Below are 16,658 nucleotides of genomic sequence, written 5' to 3'. Positions count from 1 at the left end.
AGTTTCTGTCTGTTTCACGACACCAACTTGTATCACCCACCCAGGAGTCGTGTTTGATTGGCCGTCTTTGCTTTGGGTGGCCACGCGGTGAGGGCGAGTGAAATGACGCGGAGAAAAATGGCTTCCTCAGTTTCTCCTCTTTACTGAGGGCTTTGTGTTTCTCAGAATCTGCAGCACAGAGAAAAACAACCAGGCCTGTATTGACAGAGCAGCATGGACAAGCAGACAGCTACATTTGTACCTTACACATGGGTCCCATAATAAAGAAATAACACTTCACGTCAGAGAGAAATTATTCAAAAATATATTTCAGGCCGTTAATACACCCATGTGGGGTCCTCAGTGTAAGCGAGGTACAGAGTTCTTTGCTCACACTCTTTGCTTAATTACCCAATTAGCCCATTTACTCAGATTGACATTTTTACATGTACAAATGTTTTTGATGCCCTATACTCAAGACATTTGCTACTGTGGTGTATTCTTGCATTTCAACAGGTATGAATGCATTCAGCTAATTATCCGAATTAAAAAAATTACGTCAGGGGAATTGGCTAGGGAGGGACCAGCATACACACGGACCTTCACGAACAGTATGACAATCTTCAGTAAGATCACGGGGGCTTATTCCAGGTAAACCTGTGGTGATGTAAGACAGCGCTCACAGGTCACCTGTGAGATGCTGAAGCTCCACTGTACCTGGACCACAGTGCGGCGATCTCTCTGTTCTCTCCACCTGGCAGTCGTTGACTGAACAGGAACAGCACGAGTGCATTTTCTTATTTTTGTCTGTGAAATAAGACAGAACTTCAGTGAGGCTTAACTTTGAGACACTGTGAGCTTTGCAGCCAGACAGCATCATTCAGAGATGCCATAGGTGTGTGGATATATGATACATTCATCCATCTACTGGACTTTAATAATTGAGAAAACAGGAAGATAACTTTCAGGACCCCCTTGTCATTCTTCGTATGAATAACACAATGAAGTATAATGTGACCCTCCTCTTTCTCTTTGCCACAGAAGAAATCAAACAGTCCTCAGTCTTGATTGCTGTGTGGGGTTTGTGGTGGAACATGGGCATTGTGTAAGGTGTGTGCTGGAACATGGACACTGTGTAGGGTGTGTTATGGAACATAGGCAGTGTGTAGGGTTTGTGGTGGAACATGAGCACTGTGTAGGGTGTGTGATGGAACATGGGGACCAGCAGTTGTTGTCCTATACCACAGGGACTGTGAGGGGAGACAGGCAACCCACCTTCCTGAGCAATTTCCCACAAATCCAGGGCTACTTTGAAGGCCTGAGCCACTGTCAGCGTTACGGCCTGAGCCTAGGTGTGACACAGAAAACAACCTCAGTCACATATATGTTGTTAGGGTCAATATAATCTTATGATGTCATATACAGACAGAGACAGATAGATAGATAGATAGATAGATAGATAGATAGATAGATAGATAGATAGATCCAATCCTGTGCTGCACTCTATCATTACTATCATTACATTGTAAGAACTTAAGGGACCACTAGATGGTGGTAAAACACCATCAGTTTAATTTTGCAACAATGGGAATTTTGACAGGTGCCTCATCTGAGCTTGCTTTTTAATCAATAATTAATACAGTGTCAAGACTGGAAATGGCCAGAACCAAACCTAGATAACATCTTTAGTCTGAAAACCAGCACCATAAGGCTGAGAATCTCTTGAGATATATGAACTAGCAAAGATATATGAATTAATCAGAAACCTGCTACCTTTGCCCAGACTCAATCTAACTTCACTGCACTTTGTGCTTACCTAATTAACAAATTAAGCAGGAGTTACAGTGAGCGTCTTCAAGGCCTACACAACTTTTTTCGTTAACGGAAATAAAAAGGAACCATCGTTTAGTTGGGTTACTCAAGGTTAAGCGCTGCCATCACATTGGATGGTGATGCCTAGTGTGTTTGATAATGGCAATAAACACAAATGGGACGGTGTCCTATCAAACACTAGTGAGGCGCTGCATACTTACTATCTTCTTCTTGGGACACAGGAAGGCGTGGCACTCCAGCGTTTCATTGAACTGGCTCTGCGAGACATAGGCGAACACTTTGTCCTGAGTCTTGTCGGCAGTGCAGTAAGAGATTCTACAGAAAAGAGGGAAATGGAGCAGCCCCATCATTCAGTGACTGAGGAGGAAATGCAGCCTTTCCTGAAATGAACTGCCCAAACCGTCTAAAAATGCCCAAAAGACACGTCCAATGAGTCTAATCCCAGACTGTTGGTATACATCTTTTTGCTGAATTTTTAGTTTGGAAGCGTAGAAAAGTACTCACCTCCAGGTATGAGAGATTAACAGCTTACATTTACAAATTGCAATGTAAGTGTTAACAGTGTGGTGTAGCGGTAAAGAGCAGGGCTTGTAACTGAAAGGTTGCTGGTTTGATTCCCCACTGGGGCACTGCTCTTGTACCCTTGGGAAAGGTACTTAACCTAAAATTGCCTCAGTAAATATCCAGCTGTAAAAATGGATAAAACTGTAAACCTATGTAAGTCAATAAGCGTGCCCCCTCTATGACAATAATGTGCTGTAACCTAGCATTAGTCTCATAAGTAGCAGTATTATTTTAAATGTATCATTCTCAGGTTGTATTTTTGTGATTTTCATACAGATAATGTGTTCTGAATTGAAGTGATGTAGATTTTGCATTATTTTCTTATCAGTTACACTGGCTTTTGGTTGCTAGCTGCGCAGTATAATGGGAGCCAATCACAGTGCATTGTGATTAAGGAGGAATGCCATATGAAATGAAAATTTCAACAATAGACGTTGATAATAATAATAAAAAAAAAAAATGTTACAATCTACAAAAAGAAGGATTTCACATGCCTGTTTCAAATTCAGGTATGTAATGCACTGCTTACCTGTAGTCTTTAACAGACACTGAAATAATGGCTCATAACACTTGACATCTTATAAATGTCTGACTTAGGTACTAAATTAAATAAGGACCTTCGATCTACCAAGCAACCTTAAATAGTAATCTAAAAAAGCAATCTCAGCTGAAACCACCAAGTTGTTTCAAATTACTTGATGGCCATTTTCTGCTTCCTTCAATCCGCAGAAAAGCGCAATAATGTATTAGCTTCATCATCTTTAATGGGAAGACAGGAGAGGTATTGATTTAACCAGTAATGTAATAAATACACCAGTTCTGTGTGGGGAGCTGTCGGTAATGTATGCGTCAGAGGGATACATCTGATAGCATTTCTGCTTATCAAGGACAAAACGATACCTAAGACCATGAAAACATCTCAGTGCATGGGCTAATTTATGGAAAGCTTGATGGATCTACGTTCGGTACAGACAGTACACAATGTGACATACATGCGGATTTTGTTTAACGGTTGACCAGCTGATGAAGCTCTCCTTCTAATCCACACATCATTTTAAACAAGAGGCAACAGTTTTATAGGTACAGCTTCTGCAATGACAGTACATCAGGGTCCATGGGATTTAGTGCCTGCCCTGACAGTCAGCAGCTACTGATCAAACAACAAAGAAGAGGAAAGGGGAAGACCTCACCAATGCTGGCCATTTCTCTGCCTGTTTGTTTTTTAATTTGGTGCAATGGACTCACAACCTGTCCAAGGTGCGTGCATGTATCTGGTCCCCATAGGAACTGAGTTTATTTCCAGCTTTCAGCTTCCTCTATGGCGGCCTCTCGGTCCTCTGACGGCTACCTTTGTCATGCACAGCTGGACTCCTGTCCACTGGGCTCATATTTTTTGAAGGTTTTCGCATCCCAGCAGGCCCTTTTCAATGAACAGTGTTAAACACATAACCAATCTCATCACAGCTATGTGAGTGTAAAATAAAAGATCTATTATACTGATGGGAAACAGACGCACAGATATATGCCTACTAACTAAATACCTGGGGAGAGCATTGAGGGCAAACTTGTGTTCCACTTCAAAAAGCTCCCTAATGTAATTAGTGTGATCAGACAACTGCAGCAAAATAACCATAGCTCAGATCTCAGCTTCAGATGCGCTGAGAAACTGTTGTTTGTTAGCTGTTTGTGACGCCTGACCTAAATATCAATGCGCAAGTTGATACGACAGGATTCTCTCAGTTTCTCTCAGTATTTTTTCATGCATTTTTTCCCGCCCCCTACACACACACACACGCATACACACACACACGCATACACACACACACGCATACACACACACACGCATACACACACACACTCATACACACACACAAAAGAAACGATCCCACTTCTTCATCGTCATAACGTGGTGCCGCAGAAATGAGAGAAAGGATGACCTACATGAGTTGAGGTTTTTTCCAAGTTAGAATAAAAAAAAAATAACCCCAAACAATTTTAAAATAACTAGAATTTCAACTATTTCAAATGGCTGGGAACAGCTGTCCCTTTTCCAATCTGAACATTTCAGTCCAAGCGTGTGAAAAAGGCAGTTTGAATAATGCAGCTCGGTTTATAAAAGCTGCATTTTTGTTCCTGTCTGTGAGCACAGTCCCTCCTCAGAGCAGTGACAGGTCCCTACAGTTGCTTCCACTGGTGCAGTGGTAGGTTTTTAGACACAGTGTACACTACACATTAAACATCACACAGCGCTCCTTGCTCTGAGCACTGCTGCGGCGGGCTAATCTTACCATTTCCAGCACCTTGCATTGATGCAGACTGTTTCCTCATTAGTATTCTGATACACATTCTGCAGGTGTAATTAATATTCTCGAAACAGAAACAAGTTACAGATTAAATTCATTTTTTGGAGTTAATATTCAGACCCCACTCCTGATAGAATTAATGAACAGAGCTTATATTTGCATGACCAAACTGTACAAGGCCAAATGCTAACTTGCAAACCATGACCCAAGGTAGAGTTAACCCCTAAAATGTGATCAAGGTCTTTGCGCTCAAAACTCCTCTTGTTTGTCTGATGTAATTCAATGACCACGGCCATAAATGAAAACACATGAGATATGATCAAAACATCTATCCGCTTTAAATAACTCAGCTAAGATCATTCTATTATAATATAATGCCAGGGAAAGTGTCTGGTTGGACGAATCATCCTTAGAAAGGGTATTTGCTCTGTGTGCACATCCAAAAAAAAGTTCAATGGTTTTCATTTTTCAGCCCATTTTAATGAAATAAAATTAGCTGGATACATCCAGCTCCCTTTACTACTTTTGAGAATTCAGAGCTTCAGAGTGTGGTTGGGACTTATGTTATCCAACAATAATGGCTAGCCACATGGGTTTTGCATGGCAGCCATTTTACACCACAATGTCCATCAGCTGCCATGGACAGCGAGGGATTTATCTGGTTAATTAAACTAGGGTATAATTAGATAGCCAGATTGAGAAATCCAGATAGGGAATTTGGCCAGGACATCTGGGAACCCCACACTCCTTACAATTAATCTGATAATATATGATATGATGTCTGATATGATAAATGCAATAGGTTGTTTAAAGTGTACAATGGCTCTGAGCCTCCATCTAGGGACACACCAAAACGGCATGCAACACTGGCAACACTCTGGCCTCCTACAGGTTATCCCTGGTACTGCAAAGCTAAAGCAGTAAAGAGTAAGCCAAGGTTATACAAGCTTATAACATCAAAGGAGTTTGATCTTAGCTACTCTGCCCTGGCAGAGAATACATTATTAATCACTGCCTTTATTTATTGTTTTGTTACCTGCAACAAGCAAGCCAGCCAAGTCAGTCTGAAAGACCCTAGCATTGGATTTCTGCTAAGTCCAGGGAGAAGAGTAACCCCGTATTACTATCACCAAATATAAATAAAACCGAATAAAATTTTTCACCTTCGGTCGTTATGCATTTCCCTCCCCTCCTCCTGTTCTTGTCTGGAATTGTGTGAAGCTCCTCCCTTTGAGGGGTTTGTGTTTGTTTCCAAACATTATCTCCAGCTCTGACAGCGGTGATCAAAGGCAGAGATAAACAGAAAACACAGCAGCACCGCACGGCTCTACCCTCCACGGCACGGGGGAAGATTATCTCTTTTCGCAATGTGAGGACATAAAACAGCATGTTTCCAGAATGGTAACAGACCAGGAAAAGGGTGCAGACTCAAACAGTTTATAAACCAGATGCACTCTTTAGGCATAAAATCACACACACATGTAGCCCTGACCTCAAAGAGACCCAGAATCCCCGTGATGATGTTAGCCTCAGGGGATGGGCAATTGTGCTGAGAGATTCTTTTTCTAGTGGGGAGATGTCCGCATTGGATTCTCAGGCATAACAAGGGCAGTGGTATAGCTTACATCCCCTCAGCACACCAGGAAACAACACTGTGCCACTTCCTCTTTGGTCCTCAGAGTATTGTCTTTTTTTTTTTTTGGATTACTGCTGTCAAGATCAAGCACAGATTCGCTGAACTTTGACTCGACCGGATGACTCATCCCATTCCCCAAGCTCAGCCTATCAGTCAATCCACTGGCTGCAGAGATCAGTGAATCTGTGCAACGCTGATCCCAAAAAAAAGCCTGTTATTTTCACAAGCTGCTCCAGATCAGTCAGGTGCTAGCATAACGACTTTAGCCTTGACCCGCTCCTTTTGTTTTCAGGTTGCTATCGCTGTTCAAGGTACCTGAACTCAACGAAGAGTGAGGGAAAAGATTCCCACCTTGCCCGTTTCATGCTGATTACCTCTGGCATTTGTTGCACACATGTGTCTTATCTGAAAGCAGCTAAAGAGCTCTGCCTTACTGCCCACGTGTCTGTATACATATACTGAGTCAGATAAAATGTAAGACCCAGCACTGATTTACTTCAGTATGAACAATCTAACAAACATCACAGCCAGGCCAGGACAGCTCATGATAAATCAGCCTGATTATGGCAAGCACATGGCATGCCCCAGTTAGCATGGTAAATATGTGCATGTCTGAGAGACCACGAAAAGAGGAGAGGACAAGCAGAGAGGAGAGGGGAAGACAGAGGAAGGATGCGGAAAAACATACAGAAAAAAGGGGGTAAAAAGGGGAAAACCTACAGAATGGACAGGATAGGGGAACAGAACAGAGGAACAGAGAGGAGAAGATGGAAGAGAGGAAGAGAGGGGGTGTAAAAAGGACAGAAATAGCTGAAAGGAGGGGAGAAGAGAAACGCAGAGAGGAGGAGAGGAGAGGAGGTGCAGCACTTCACCCACCTGTATATGGACACGTTCTCGATGAGCTCATTGGTCTCTGTGTCTGAGATGATGATCCCTTTCGGGGACACTGTGAGAGTCACTTTCCGGAACTTCTTTGCTCCGGCCCGTGCCTGTAGGCATAGCACATGTGAGAGAGTTATAAACCACCTACAGCCACCGAGCAAAAGCTGTCAGGAAAAAAAAAACACATTTTATATTCAACCACAGGATATAAATTCTTCACACATGTCTAAGCATGCGCCCAAGTGCTTGCAAACAAGGTAATTGCCTTTTAATAGATACTTTCACAGTCAGTCAGCTCAGAAAATATACATTTGATAACCATCCTTGGGAGGTTTCTGAGCGAAAATCAAGGCTCCTCCACCCCCCCCCCCCCCCCCCCCCCCCCCCCCCCCCACAGAGAGAGGGGGGCTGCTGTCAAGGGACGTCTCCAGTACTGGGTGCCTCTTTTCGGAGTGACAGGAGGCGCGCTGCATGCTTCCTGGCCCAGACCGACAGCTCCAGGTCTGGCCGGCAGTGACTCACCCACTCATTACCAGGGGAACCGGACGCCCAAGGCACACATACACACACACGCGCGCACACACACACACACGTGTCGCTCTAATCTGCGTGTGTGGATGTTCTTCAGTACCGCGCAGTCCTCACACCGATTTTCACACTTAAAACCCAGCTTGACGCTGCCCTCCGGCACACTGCTGTCTGTGTTCTGCACTCCCCGAGCATTTCAAATCTTCTTAGTTCTCTGCGCGATGCATCACCTCAAATATACACTCTTAACATTCTGCAATCTGAACTGTAATCAACTGTAATGTGCTCTCATTCTCACAAAAACCTATGACTGAAACAACTCCAGGGCGATCATTTAGTTTTTGTTGTTGTCGTAGTTTGGGCACGTCCTCTATTACAGTCAGAGTAGCTCCTGACAGCAATAGGGTTATTTCAAATACACCTGAAACCAGAGTGCAGATTGTGTGTGCCTCGAAACAGGTAACCCACATATGCCTATTTTCACAGTACTGGCGGGTCTTTTCAGAAAAAGAAAGAGGGCCAAAACCGGGAAAGGAAGGGGGATTACAATTTTCAAAAAAGAGGACTTCTCAAGGACGACTGGAATAGAACTGGCTGTTTCTACAGAGGATTCCAGCCGCCCTGGAGACAGACATCATCAAGTATTATTACTGTAACAAAGCAAGAGGAAATGGAGTCTGGAGAAATGCTGTTATAATGAGGAGGGGAGGCTCCATAGTTGCTAACAGCGTTGTGGTAAGAGGCACTTAGGTAGCGTCTTACACAAACTGGCACGCTTACGGCCTCTTTGTGCTGTGAACAGAGAACCGATCTATTGTTTAGCATCGTGCCGTCGAGGTGGACTTTCCTGTGCATGCAGCCTCAGAGCCGGAGCGTCAGTGAATATCAGATTGGAAACAACAAATATCACCACTAATCCCATTCAAGCGGCTTGGTTGCCAGGGGAACCAGTAGACGGCTGACTCCTCTCTTCCCCTTTTTGTCTCACAGAACATCAAATTAATCCGTATCCCAACAGCACCATCCTTCTCGATTCTAATTGAGAAGTGACTCTTTTCAATGCAGCGTCATTATCAAAGGACCCTGGCTTCAGGTCGTTAAATGAAATTAACGGGTTTCCGAAATTTGTGATGAATGAATTGTGCACGAGCACAGTGAGAATATAGACACAAAATTATGAAACGTGTGTTCATAAAACATATGTCACAATCCACATGGTTCTCATTGTCATATGCATGTGGAAAAACCACATCTTTGTTTCATGCACTCTCATGTGTTAAAATAATTTTGTTTCACTATTGGTGCTTTAACTGAACAACTATCCAGCCAACAGCCAAGCCACAGTGACATAATTACATGTTGTAGCACAAGTACCTGCAGTAGCAAAATCATCAATCATTAAACAAATGAACATACACTCAAGATACATGAAATAATAGCAATAAATACTTTAAAACAGACAAAAGAAGACTTTGGAATAATATGCATTATGAGGATATTACATTTTATAATAGACATACAAGTTTACAAGCAACACAACATCTGTGGGGAGAAAGCCATAGGTTATAGGAATGATATGTGATTAATGTAACATCACCATTGCTTTAAAATGCATTGTGATCCAATTTCCATAATGGATGCATGGATATAAATGAATATTCCAGTATGCAGCACAAAATGACACACAGTGATTATAGGAATACTGTCAAACTGTCACCATGTGAGATGTTTACTGATTTATCACTGCTTGCTATTCAGAAATGATTAAACCAGCACATCAGAACATTTTGTATAATCATCATCTGGGCAGTTGTAGTGTCTGGCACTGTTTCAGATGCCTTGTATTTTTACCAAACCATTCCTCTTACTGATCCATCTTAGATTAAGAAAATTGCTCCAATGATGCAAAAGTAGTGTATATTCTGAACCTGCAACGTTCCGGTTACAAGACCAGCTCCATATGTGCTACACCATACTTCCATTACGCCAAATCTCAAATACTGCATCAACAATCATATATTAAATATATCCACAGCATGGACAGGCAGCTGTGACAGTCAGTGTCAGTGAAAGTATCTTCTACAAACACTTGTAATTGTTATGAATTAAACATTTCTGGCTGTTCTGCATGTTGTGCTGCTCCTACATGTTCTTAATGTATCTCACTATGGTAGCCTTTTTAGTTAAAATGGATAGGAGTATCTACCAAATACAACAGTAATATTAATATTAATAATTACATTGGCTTGTTAGTGAATATGCTGATTATTCCAATTATAATAAACCTCTGTTAACACAGGACTTGGACTTCCTTTGCAAGCACCAAATAGGAGTATCCCCAGAAATGATGCTATGATTGCCTTATACAAAATGCATGTGTTGTACATACAGAAAAACTGCTCAGCGTACTGTAACGGATGAGCGAGGCAGCAGGGCTCACTCACCATGGACACAATCCGTCGGATAGCGGCAGACGCCATGTCCTCCCCTTTGGGCTGCCCGACCAGTGTCATGCCCAAGTACTTCAGACTGAACACCATACCCTCCAACAGCGTCTCCTTCGTGTCTGTCCAGTTCTCCGGAAGCTCTGAAAGAGACAAGGCATCACCACAGAGCACCCATAGGGGGCAGTCATGAGTCAGTCAGTGTCATAGAGGAACCAGATGGGACAGTCATGAGGCAGTCAGTACCACAGAGGATCCAGAGGGGGGCAGTCATGAGTCAGTCAATACCCCAGGAGATCTAGAGGCAACAGTCATAAATTAGGAAGTACTACAGAGCAGCTAGAGGGGGCAGTCATGAGTCAGTCAGCACATAGGAGCAGCCAGAGGGGGCAGTCAGTCAGGGGGGAGTCAGCCACTTGCAGCCATAGTCAGTGACCTGCGCTTGAGGCCTATGAGCTGCAGCTCTACACAGACCTAGGCTGCTGTGTCCTTGGCTGAGGTCCTCCAGTCACATGACCCCCTGTTAAAAGCAGGCTCCGGTAAATGTGTTTGCGTGAGACGTGAGTGCTGTAAGTTTCCCCGCATTAGAGCATCGCCTAATCTAATCACCAGGAGAGAAATGTACTGTCGGGGCATACTGTAGTAGTGGTACAGCACCACAGAATTCAATACGACAACATTACACTTTGGAATATAAAGCAACAAATAAAGGGTCTCCTCTACAAATCAATATCATATTTTCTCTGTAACACATGGTCCAGCCTGGCATACAGAATCCTATTACACACTGCATTAATCGTTAAGACTGTGCAACTAGCATATCAGTACATTCACCAGCTCCTCTGTGGAACTGCAGCTTCCTTTTGGGTTGCACTGGGTAGAAAACTGCAATAAGTAAACTATGCCATGCTGTGCGCTTAAAATACCACACAGTCATGCTTGGACCTCAGACAGGACCAGCACAAGAGACCCAAGATCCATCTGTCCAAGACAAATGTGCTGCTTCTGTCTGACTTCATGATGAAGCACCATTGACCTTACAGTGCAATCTTTCTATGTCAGGCAGAATATTGCTAAACCTTGGCATAAAATGATATTCTACTGAAAAATAGCCACAACATGCATTACAAAGCATGTGTTCAATATGTTATATCTCGCTTTAACTCGTGTCCATGTGTTTACATTTCTGTTTGACTTGATCCTCCAGACTGAGGCAAAAACCACGTCCAGCACCATGGACAGGGCGCAAAAATATGGACACTGTGACCACAATGAAAAAAAAAAAAATTGCTACATTTAGAGCTGATAACAGAATGATGCTTCATCTACTTTGAGAAGAACAATGCATATGCACATTATGGGCCTTTCAGAAATTCATCCCGAACTGATAATTATGCGTTTTTGTGCCAGCGCAAATTGGACGGGGAGAATATGTGCACACTGCATCCAACATTCTGTTCTCCTCTTTCATCAGAAAGGTCTGCTCTGCCATCTGCTCCCAAGCCTGAGACAGGCCAGTGTGGGCAGAGAAACACTCCCCTCTTCTGTTTGTATGTCTGAATTATTAATTCCTCAAAAGAATGTCCCCAATTCAGTGCCCTTCATTCTTAATGAAGAGAAAACAAACACGTTTCATCTGGGCAGAAATTCTCCTCTTACTGTGCTTCTCAACTACAATATTGCTGGCCACTACAGGAGCTAAAACCTTAAATTTTTATTTTCCAAATGACCTCTATGCATTGTTTTTTTTTTGTGGTTTTTACAGAGAGCTAGCGTAGGATTTTACACTGTTCGACAAGTCATAAACTGACATCTCTGAGCTCAAGGCATAGCCTGTCTTTTCCTAATGTGACATTCACAGAACTCGCAACAAAAGCCGCACTGAAATCTCCCAATATGATTTAGTCAGCTTGACATTTTGGTTAAAAAAACAGAACATGTTTTTTTTCTTAAGCTCAGAGGAACCAAGAAGTATGTAAATGGGAGGTTTGTATCACTTCTATTTCATTTTCCCCAACTTCCCCATACCAAACCAAATGTAATGCTTTACCTATGATGCGACATTCTACCCATGATGCAACACTTTTTAATAAGACCCCTTTCACGTTTTCTTGTTCACATTAGTGTAGAACAAAGTAGCAGGAATTTCATAAAGGTAGCTGTCCTGCTCTCCACTATGTAACATACCTCACATATTAAACATAGTTCAAAACATGCAAATAGACCACTTGAAATAAAATTATTTTCTGAGTGACACAATCAACTCACTGAAGAGGGATAAAAACTGGGACCACCATAACCCAGAATAACAGAAAAAATGGAGTCAAATCATGTTTTTTTTTTTGTTTTTTTGCTTGCCCTGCTTCATGGGTCAGGGCAAGAACAATACTAATAGGTCATATTTCAGCATGTCTACATAGCCAGCGTTAAAATGTCAGAAATTGCGGGCTACTTCAGTAATGTGCAAATACCATAAACACATATTCAACTATGCTATAATTCTAACAATTACCTTTTTTCACATTATTACCCAAATGCCTGCTGTTAGCTTATTTGAAATGAAGAGAGGAATTTACAAGAAGCAGAACTGCAGGAGTGTGGTTTTCCTCTAAAGCATTGGGCTGATCTCTGTATCAAAGCAAACAGTCCGTAGCAAAGGCTGTACTTTGTTTTGCCAGTAACAGAAATAAACACCTCACCCTTTTTTTTGAAAAAAAAAAAAGAAATTTCTTTAAAGGATCATGGCCTCATGCTATATTTTCCAGGACTATCTGCTTTGCGAAGCTGTTGGATCCCAGCAGGCACGAAAAAACCGAATCGAACCAGAGTCGCCAGAATTTTCTGTTAACGTGTCTTTACCGGAGCCGAAAAGTGCAGATGTTTCCGGATGCGGGGCTCAAGTGTCACTTTCTCAGAGAGCCACCCCAGCGAGGACTACTTCATCGTGAAGGATATATCACATCCCTACCAGGCAACACACATGAATTATTGAACAGATCAGTGTTGATGCTTCAGGCTTTCGAGTACATTACCTACACTCCGTCCGTTTGAAGTCTTCCTTTTTTCATGGAGCTTGTTCTCCTTGTTCAACGGAGCCAGAAGTGGAATAGTTTGGAGGGAGAATTTAATGGAACTAATTGGCATTCATTGGAATTTTCTGTGTTTTAAGCAAATAGCACGATGCCATAAAATAAGACATTTGTAATCTTAAGGGTGGAAGTGTTTTAAAACAGCAAAGTCTGATGTCTTAACAAGACTAATTTATCTTGTTTAAAAGAGAATGAAACTGCACAACACAAGAGAACATTCACAAATGAGAAATATCTTTGCCACTTGTGTGATGCAATACAATATAAAATGAAATGTGCCTTATCTGGGATCCTTCATTAGAAGGATATTGCAGAAAAATGATTTGCAATTTGCAAGTCATGAATGTGATATACAATTTAATACACTACACAGATTTTCAGATGAACCAAGGGATGGAAAAATTAATATCCATGTTAAGTACATTCCTCTTACATTGTATATTCTGTTATAGAAATTTGGTAAAGCTTCAAATTTCAGAGCTGAAGCTTCAGAGTCTTCTAAAATGCAATTTCATAGACTGGACTTGCAGAACGCAACAGAATGCAGTTCTGTTTTGGTGACTAGGACTTAGAGATGTAGAATAGTCATAAGCATCTAAAAATTTTATTACTATGGCATTCATAATTAAGGCCTTTACCAAATCAACCAACATCAAACATTGCATAAGAAATTTATGCAGGTTTTGATGCTTGAAGCTCTCAGCGAAATGACTCAGTAGTCTAAGCAGATAACACATAACAAACACAAAACATAAGTACATGTGAAACCATATCTTGCTTGTCTCTTGCCCTTAGCTGTACTGTACATAGAGCTCCTGTTGTTTGCATGTGGCATGGTGCCATTTATTATACTCTCTACATTCAAATTTATCAGCAAGAGACGAAAGACAGAACAGATCCATTATATTTCCTTGAGAGTGGGATAAGAATCTGGGACACTACCCTGAGTGGGAAAATAGGACATGGTCAGACCTGCTATAACGAGGTGTGGCATAATAAGCTTCCCCGTTCAGCCTGGAGCGGAATTTAGTGCGACGTGTTGGATCCCGGCAGGACCCGGTGAAAAATGCCGTCTGCCAGAACCCCTCTCCCCAGCTCCACCCCCCCCCCCCCCCCCGGCCTCTGCGACCCCCATCTCCGCTGTGTGCCACAGTCATTTCTCTCCAGGACACAATTCCCAGAGTAACCCCCCCCCCCCCCCCCCCCCCCCCCCATTTTTGCCAATTTGGACGTCCAACAAGTTTCAGGGCCTTCTTTTTCTTAGTCTGATTCGACTGATTGCTGGAGCAGCTACATTGTTGACGATAAAGAGTGGCAGAGCAGCTGATTGTTGTTTGGGGTTTTAGCAACAAGGCTGGGAGAGGCGGTCTCGGGTATTGGCAATAACAGCTCCAGAGCAGCAGCATATGGCTTCAGGTACTGGCGATAAGAGCAGCAAAGCAGCGAGATGTCATTGCAGGTGTTGACAAGCGGAGCAGCAGAGTAGCAAGATGGCACCTCACGGCCTGGAGATTCAGTTCCCAGGCTGTTTGTATGTGTGGACTGCAATGCATTCTGGCAGTGTTGCGTTTCAAAGACAACAGAGATCACGTGGCCAATTTAAAAATGTGAGTGTCATGGTGGAGAATAATTTATGTGGTGAGGGATCTGTAATTTTGGCCAGTGTTAGCAATTTCAGCTAATTTTAATTTTTATATAGTATTGGTCAGTATATTGAAGAAAAAAAGTAAGGGAGGACTTATGACAGTAAGTTTCCTTGTTAGCTGTCACGCAGGGTGTAACCTAACATGGAGTAGTGTCCTCATGGCACCTGAAAGCTGCTATTACCTTCCACTGAACTGTAAATGGCTTGCTGCACTGTGAGAGGGAGGCACATTTGCATAGATAACATTCAAGGGCACAAGAGCTATTTTATAAAAGGGAAAATCCCAGGGGAAAATTTCTTCAAAAAATCTCCAATCAAACGATCAAAAAAACCTAAATGCAATGGAGCAGTAGGAGTGTGCTTACGTATGCAGAGTTCAAAGTGAGTGGTGATTACTCTCATGTCTTTGAATTCTTTGGTATGTGTGGTTATCAAACTGCGTTTGTCAGAAAGGGAAATTGCTGGTTCACTTTAAAAGGCAGTTTACTACTTGAATTCTGAGCTTCATGCTATTCAGGACATGGTTGCCCTTAATCATACATGCGAGATCAATAGACCTGTAAATAGCCTCCTTGAAGGACAGTCACCCTACCTGCTCACAGGCATAAATTTCAGGCGCTTCAAAGGTCCACTAATCTTTGTTTTATGTTTTAGTCTTATCATAAGTACCCACTTTAAGTCCTTAACATGATAATATAAAAAGCAGCCAATCTACTTAGGGCATGCTTTCAAATGATGCTGCATGGGAAAGACAGCCTTTACCTATTACCCAAAACAGTTTGAGTTAATTGTTTAAATGTTTGTAAAAGGATCCTTCTCTTTCCATTTGATAACTTCACCACATCTGAGCTCTTTTCCGTCAACTGCGTTCAAACGGTTAAAGGTCTAATTGCAACTGCCTGTTTGTACATAGGTCATTGTGTGCATAATTGTCGCTAACCACTTTCTGATTAGAGTCACACCTGTCCTAATCGGGAGACATTTAAACGCAGGTGTGTGGCTGCAGAGGGGAGCTTATTTTGTTTACAGCTGTGGTTCCTGTGTGGTGTGAATATAAATTAATTGTTCCACTTTTGTTTTTGCAAGTTTTGCTTCTCTGTTCATTTTTTTTGATGACAAGCGTTAGCCAATTTCTTAGCACCGTGCTATCAGCGAGTTTGACAGCCTTGTGAAAATGCAGACTGGGAAAAGAATAAGAATGCGTCAAGGAGACGTGGACTGGGAGAGAAATGTAAGAGCTCCTTGAGCTCTTGGAATTGCAATAATTCAATCAGGGATTGGGCACCCTGACACAGAAATAAGGCAGGATCAGTTTGGCAAGATACTGCAGAGCTTCATCTTTACTCTCAATGAATCAAACATCAGTTGTGTTTGTTCATGAGAAATCACACCTTCAGACTTGATAGACAGTTGCAAGTTTTATATGCAAGCACACATGGAAGTGCATCACCAGGCAGCTGAATGCTAATAATTGTTTCATTTTTGTTGCTTTAATACTTCAAAAACAATACTCCAAATTTTTAAAAACTCAACTGGTGGCTTTCTTCAGCAGAAAAGCATCTGCGGAAATACAAAGTGTGGTCAAACGCATCCAAATACACATACTGTACATAAACATATACATCCACACATATAATCACAAAACCTCACATTGGTTTTACATTACTGTGTGTGTTTTATTTATCAGCTCACTATCTTTAAGTACAACAATGATTTCACTCCCTGAAACTGAGAAAAGCCCTGCAGGAGACTAAA

At 42.1% G+C, this 16,658-nt stretch overlaps 1 protein-coding gene across 2 annotated transcripts in view; it reads right to left on the bottom strand.

Annotated features, from left to right (window-relative positions):
- Window positions 1-16,658, bottom strand: part of si:dkey-71h2.2 (low density lipoprotein receptor adapter protein 1) — a 38,045-nt gene that overhangs the window by 7,734 nt on the left and 13,653 nt on the right. For both annotated transcript variants that reach the window (XM_036550237.1, XM_036550236.1), the window contains exons 2-7: window positions 10,170-10,312; window positions 7,192-7,304; window positions 2,013-2,127; window positions 1,255-1,327; window positions 697-786; window positions 41-168 (exon numbers count right to left, since the gene is read on the bottom strand). In XM_036550237.1, coding sequence (XP_036406130.1) covers window positions 41-168; window positions 697-786; window positions 1,255-1,327; window positions 2,013-2,127; window positions 7,192-7,304; window positions 10,170-10,312 — 662 coding nt within the window. The remainder of the gene's footprint in view (window positions 1-40; window positions 169-696; window positions 787-1,254; window positions 1,328-2,012; window positions 2,128-7,191; window positions 7,305-10,169; window positions 10,313-16,658) is intronic.

This window comes from Megalops cyprinoides, chromosome 17 (genome assembly GCF_013368585.1).
Source record: "Megalops cyprinoides isolate fMegCyp1 chromosome 17, fMegCyp1.pri, whole genome shotgun sequence".
Lineage (NCBI taxonomy): Eukaryota > Metazoa > Chordata > Actinopteri > Elopiformes > Megalopidae > Megalops > Megalops cyprinoides.
This window is presented reverse-complemented; position numbering and strand designations above follow the sequence as displayed.